General features: G+C 54.5%; 1 protein-coding gene across 1 annotated transcript; it reads left to right on the top strand.

The window, feature by feature from the left end:
- The first annotated feature begins 488 nt into the window (after positions 1 to 488).
- On the top strand, positions 489 to 5,705 carry FEZF2 (FEZ family zinc finger 2). Its single transcript, XM_081938368.1, has 5 exons — positions 489 to 571; positions 1,188 to 2,089; positions 2,624 to 2,758; positions 2,972 to 3,104; positions 5,021 to 5,705. The coding sequence occupies exons 2-5, from the start codon at positions 1,190 to 1,192 to the stop codon at positions 5,302 to 5,304; spliced, it is 1,452 nt and encodes a 483-aa protein (XP_081794494.1). The 5' UTR covers positions 489 to 571; positions 1,188 to 1,189; the 3' UTR covers positions 5,305 to 5,705.
- The last annotated feature ends 544 nt before the right edge of the window (positions 5,706 to 6,249 follow it).

The following is a 6,249-nucleotide window of genomic DNA, read 5'->3' on the forward strand; positions in this document are numbered from 1 at the left end:
CTCACTTTTGGTTAAAATAAATACAGCTCCGCTCGCCTCTCCTGGGCGGCTTTTATTTTATTTTATTTTTTTATTTTTCGCTGCGCGATTTGCTTGGCGCCCAACTTGCGAATAGCACTTTCCGTCTTAATTTGCCACATGCAAAACGACTCTTCGGCGTTTGCAAGTCGCTCTCCACCCACCCCCCACCCCTCCCGCCACCCCCAACCCACACACCTCCCCTTCCCCAGCCACCCACCCCTTCTTCCCTTTGGAAAGGCTCTCGCAGAAGAAATCCAGGGTGTGCCTTAAATTGGAAAGGAGGGAGGGGGGAGTTCCTTTATCCTGCTCACCCCTCCCATCCGTCCAGACCTGGGCTGAACGTTTGGCTGAGAAAAAGAAACCCTCGTCCGCTTTCTGCCTCCCTCTCGCTTCCCGCCCGCCTGCACGGTGGCCAAAATCCCTGTGTCGCTCGGCTTGAAGTGACTTCATGCGATGTCAGCTTGAAATGCCAGAGACGTCCGGGAAGATGCTTGCTATCCAGGTCTGACCGGGCGGCTAACACTGCGGGGCTCGGATGCGTCGGGCAAAGGTAACTCACCCCCCAGGCCGGGCTCACACACACTCACACACACACCCTCCTCCTCCTACCCTTTCCCTCCACCCCACCGCCTCTCGGGGTCACGCCACCACTCTTAAGCGAAAGAGGCCGCCGGGTGGGCAGCCTTGCCTCCCTGCCTATTCTCCTCCCCCCTCCCCGCAAAATATCCCAAGCCGGGCCGTCTCGACTCCCGCACACTGAAAGGCTCGCGGAGTTTGCCGGCGACTTTTTTTTCCCCCCTGGCGCGCGTTCTGCTGAATGAATGAGCAGCGGTCTGGTCCTCCTTGCGCGCAGCCGGTTCATTTGAATGTAAATGGGAGGAGGGGATGCGGGGATGTGGGGGGGGGGGAGAGAAACGAGCGAGGGAGAGAAAGAAAGGAAGAAAGAAAAGAGGCGTTTATTAAAATGGATGTGTCTGCAAGATTGAGCTGAAGACGGAGGTGAATTGAGCTTGACTTCTCCGCTTCTTTTTCTTCTTTTTCTTTTTCTCCTTCTTCCCGTCTTCTTCTCCGTCTTCTTTCGCTCTGTCCATTTTTATGGGCGACCTCCGGCTGCGGATCCTCACCTTTGCCGTCCTCCTTCCCCTTCCTTCCCGATCTCCGCGTAGAGATGGCCTCGTCGGCTTCGCTGGAGACGGTCATGCCTTCCGCCTGCATCCGGACCGGAGCCGCCAACCCGGCCAAGAGCCTGGCCTTCTCCATCGAGCGGATCATGGCCAAGGGCTCGGAGCCCCATCACAAACCCGCCGCCGCCGCCGCCTTCGAGGCCAGGCCGAGCGACTCTCCCGCCAAGAAGCTGCTAAGCCTCTGCTCGCCTCTGCCGGGCGTCATCCCGGTCCAGCCGCTGCCGGCCTACGAGATGCCCTCCAAGGCGCTGCTCAACTACTCGGAGCTCTGGAAGGGCAGCTTGCGGCACTGCGGGGCCGCGGCGCTTGGAGGTTCGACGGGCGCCTTCTGCAAGAGCAACTGCGGCGCTTGCTGCAAAGGGGAGCTCCCGCCTCCGCCACCCCTGGGCCAAGCCGCCTTGCCGGGGGCCGGCCGGGTGATCAAGCCCCAGGTCATCCACCAGACTCTGGCCCTGCCGGCCAACGGATCTAGCCTCTACTACTTCAACTGCCTGGACTCTTCCGCCTACCACCCGTCGGAGATCCTCCAGGGCCAACTCTTCGCCTCGGGCCTTCTGCATTCTCCCAGCCCGGCCGCCGCCGCCGCCGCGGCTGCCGCAGCCGCCCTATCCGCCCATCAGAAACTCTTCCTGCTGGAAAATGCCAAATTGGCCGCTTTGGCCCCGCCGGAGAAGTTCCCCAACCCCCAGTACCCGCATAAAGAGCGTCTCCCGGGCCAGCTAGACCAGGTGATGAAGGAGAACTCCAGCCTGGCCGTCGAGAGGCCCAGCGGGAAAGCCCACCACCACGCCAAGCTGGGCGGGGGGTCAAGCGCAGGAAGCGGTGGAGGCGGCACCTCGGCCGACGGGAAGCCCAAAAACTTCACCTGCGAAGTGTGCGGCAAGGTACGGGGTCCCTTTTCCCCGGCTTTATGGGAAGACAGGCCCACCCTTAGGCTTCTCCCATCACTTCTAGGTGACCCACAATCGCTCCCTAATTATTACGCGGTTGTGCTGAGGACTGAATTGGGGGGGGGAGTTCAGCGCACGTCTCCTACATTGATCTGCCAGGCCATCCTGTGCAAAACGGGGTCTCTCTCCCTCTCTCTCCCTCTCTCTCTCTCTCACACACACAAACCCATGCAGGCTGTTCCTCCTGGCCGCCTCGCAATCTTCGGCGGACTAGATAACTCATAGCTGGGTAGCCTAAGATTGGCAGCCATAACTCCGCAACAGCATGCGTGGTTCCGTTTTTGCAAAGGTTGAGAGGCGGCCCCGAGGTTAAGGGGAAGAGGAGAGAGCATGCTCCGGGGGCATTAAAAGCGAATCACCAGGCCCAGCCTTTGAGCCTCCCCTTCGGATTGGCCGGCCGGCTTAGAAAGGCTTAAACGTGGCGAGAGCTCCGGCCTAAAAAGTTCCCTGCCTTGTCTTTCTTTGTAGGTGTTCAACGCCCATTATAATCTCACCCGGCACATGCCTGTTCACACCGGAGCCAGGCCCTTCGTGTGCAAAGTTTGTGGGAAAGGTTTCCGCCAGGCCAGCACGCTCTGTAGGCATAAAATCATCCACACGCAGGTACGCTGGGTCTTCAAAGAGATGCCCGCCCGATGGGTGTGCATTTCCGTTTTCTCTTTAAAAAAAAAGAAAGAAAAAGGAAGGGAAAGTGTCTTAAACTCACTTAAGGGAAAGTGGGTTAAATGCCACGCGATGATCTCCGGTGGCAAAAAAATAATAATAATACCCCGAGAAATTTGAAGAACGGCCGCTAACTGTCCTTTCCACCAACAGGAAAAGCCTCACAAGTGTAACCAATGCGGGAAAGCCTTCAACAGGAGTTCCACGCTAAACACTCACATTAGGATCCACGCCGGCTACAAACCGTTCGTCTGTGAATTTTGCGGCAAAGGATTTCATCAAAAAGGTATTTGGACCGGGCGATGTTCTTGTATTCGTTTAAATCGCAGAAGAGCTCGTGGGAAGGGTGGGAAGAAACGTTAAGAATCAAGGCGATTCTTATGTTTTTCGAGAGGAAAGCTAGCTTTGCCTTTGCGCCTTATTTTTTTTCTTCTTCACCGAGAAGACAAAAAAAAAACAAATTCGTTTTTGGAGAACGCCAAGTTGTAAAGGAGAGATCTGCGTGTTTATGTATGTGGGGGAGAATAGAAGAAGGTTGGGGAAGGAGGAATTTCCCACCGATTTTTTTAAAACGTTTGAACAAAATTTCGGCTTTCAGTGGAGAGGAAGATTCTTCATATAGAACGTCGCGAACGTTCGGGATAGAATCTTGGGGTCTCGGGCATTCCAAAATGTAGCGGCGAAATTGAGCCGACTTGGAGGTTACCAGAAGGTGACCCCCTCAAACGTCCCGGGGGGAGGAGAATATAGAGGAAGGAGGGGAGCATATCCTGGGTTGCCATGAAAGACTAGTTCAGCCCTGTCACTTGTCAATATAACCGGGAAAGTAAATTCAGTCCTCTTGGGGCACGATCCCGCCAGAAGGAAAGCACTTCGAAATACGAGAATAATTCCTTCGATGTCAGTGGGAGAGTAAAGCCCGTGTTTCCACGCACCGGAATAAATCAAGGAAAGGAGAAAGTGCTGGAGCTGGGCTGAATCCCATTTTTTGCCTGAAATTCAACGGGGCAGAGAGGCACTTTTTCCCCGAAGGGAAGAAGGTTGCCAGGGTCTTTTTGTACTTTTTGTTTTTCCATTCGCCATTCCCAAACTCTCTTAAACGAGAAGAGTTTTTTTTTGGGGGGGGTGAGGGAGAAACTTCCGAAAGAGCAGGGCACGGTTTCTCCCTAACTTGCTAGGAATTCCTCTGGCTTTCAAGCGACACAATTTGTGAAGTTCGAAGTGTCGCGTCCCGGGCCTTCCCCCCCTCCCCCGCACTCCCGGCCGCCCCCCCCCCCCATCCAGGTTCTCCCATTTGCTCTGGGTCAGGACGCTGACCCGGCCTCTAATTTTTTAATTCGTTAGCGGCATCGCGGCGTGGCCTTGACAGAGATTGAGTTTGACAACTTCTTGACTGTCCCTTGCAGGACACTTTCTAATGAAGCAAAAGAGGCCGGAGACCTACAAGGCCGGGGAAAAACCGTGCCCAAGAAAGCGGGGCGGTGGTGTGGGGGCGGGGGGGGGGAAGCTGCTGCTACTGCTGCAGCCGCCGGCATCAGACGCCGGGCCCTCAGCAGGTCTCTTTCGTCAACAGAGCCACCGACATTTCTGGGATAACTTGGGTTTTTTTTTTGAACTTGGCTCGTTTGAACTTGGGCTTTGGCTGGTTCGCTTTGTGGTGCGGCCGAGTTCCTTGGGTCAGGGTCTTGCGCTGAGACCGGCCAACCAGTGTTGTATTAACCACTAAGCAGACTAAGCACGTGCTTAGGGCACCAGGCCTAAGGGGGCACCACAAAGTTGAGAAAGAAAGAAAAAACCCAATGAAGCTTGGCTTGGTTTGTGCAGTATGTGCAAAGAAGGGGGGGGGCATCAAGATTTGACAGTGCTTAGGGCACCAGTGAGCCTTAATCCACCACTGCGGCCAAGAAACAAGTCAAACACCTCCTCTTCGGGAATTGTCGGTTTTTGCAATCTTTTGCCTCTCCTTTGCTGACCCACACTCTCTCTCTCTCTCTCTCCCTCCCTCCCTCTCCATCTCTCTCTCTTTCTTTCTCTCTTTCTCCCTCCCTCCCTCTCCATCTCTCTCTCTTTCTCTCTCCCTCCCTCTCTCTCTCTCCCTCCCTCCCTCTCCATCTCTCTTTCTCTTTCCCTTTCTCTCCATCTCTCTCTTTCTCTCCCCCTCTCCCCCCCTCCTTCTTTCCCTTCTTGCTTCTCCCCCGTCAGGGAACTACAAAAACCACAAGCTGACCCACAGCGGCGAGAAGCAGTACAAGTGCAGCGTCTGCAGCAAAGCCTTCCACCAGATCTACAACCTAACCTTCCACATGCACACGCACAACGACAAGAAGCCATTCACGTGCCTCACCTGCGGCAAAGGCTTCTGCCGGAACTTTGATTTAAAGAAACACGTGCGGAAGCTCCACGACCCGGCCGCTGCCGCCGCCGCCGCCGCCGCCGCCGCCGCCGTGCCTTCCTCCAAAGAGCTCTCCAGGACCGGACCAAGCTAAAAGTACCAGAGCGCAGCACCCCGCGCTCGGCAAAGGCCGACGGAGCGAAGGACTTGTTCGGTCAGCCAAGACTTGGAGCCACCGTAAGGCCGGGAAAGGACAGAGACAAAGCCCGAGAGAAGGACCCGGGTTTTTGGTATGCGTGTCAAAAACATTTTTTAAAAAAAGGGATACACACATACATGCAGACATATGTATATATGTATGTATGTATGTATATACATATCCTTGCGAAAGGGAAGGAGGTGGGGGACAATTTAATACTCTGTTGCTGCTACGGATTCCAGGAGTGTTTCCAGAACTGTAAAGACAAAAATACACCGGTCGATCAAATATGTATATAGAGGACTGTAAATTTAAATTTTAATGTCCACTCGATTAATTAAGGAATATATCATCTACCAGGCAATAAACATCGCTTCATGTGAGTCGTATTTCCAGGTCCCCTCCTAGAGCTACGGTATATTAATTTTAATTTTAAAGAAATAATACAATTCTGGTCCAATTTATTAGTAGCAACGGGTGTAGTAGTGGAGTCCACAGTTCGACCCTTAGAGGCGTATATTCTTTTCGGTTAGTAGTAATAACAGAAGAATCCGAAGCTTCCCACCTCCAAGGCCTGGGGGTGGGGATCTTCCCTTTTGTGTGTACGGGCCTTTCTCTTCTCTCTTCCCCCCCCCCTCCCTTTTCATAGTTGTTGTCCCAAGAAGTGCCTCAGCTAAACAGGAGAGGAGTTTCCGAAGCAATCGCGCGAATGCCGAGTTCGGGTGTAAATCCAGAGCGATTCGGAACAAAAGGCCGAAGAAGGGCGACCTTGCCAGGCCGGATCACGGGGCGGGGGGTTGCCCCGGCAGAGGGTGGGTCTAGGAGAAGCCTCCTCCCTCTCCATCTCCATGGGGGTCTTTGGAGGAGGAGGGGAGGGCTTCTTCCAGCCCTTGCTCCAGT

The sequence above is a fragment of the Natrix helvetica genome, assembly GCF_964273705.1.
Source record: "Natrix helvetica genome assembly, chromosome: 1".
In the NCBI taxonomy this organism is placed as follows: domain Eukaryota; kingdom Metazoa; phylum Chordata; class Lepidosauria; order Squamata; family Natricidae; genus Natrix; species Natrix helvetica.

Excerpts from the sequence above, each read along its gene's own strand:
- FEZF2 (XM_081938368.1), top strand. The coding sequence starts at position 1,190 with ATGGCCTCGTCGGCTTCGCTGGAGACGGTCATGCCTTCCGCCTGCATC. Across the intron at positions 2,090-2,623 it reads CCTGCGAAGTGTGCGGCAAG|GTGTTCAACGCCCATTATAA; the intron begins GTACGGGGTCCC and ends CTTTCTTTGTAG. Across the intron at positions 2,759-2,971 it reads ATAAAATCATCCACACGCAG|GAAAAGCCTCACAAGTGTAA; the intron begins GTACGCTGGGTC and ends TTCCACCAACAG.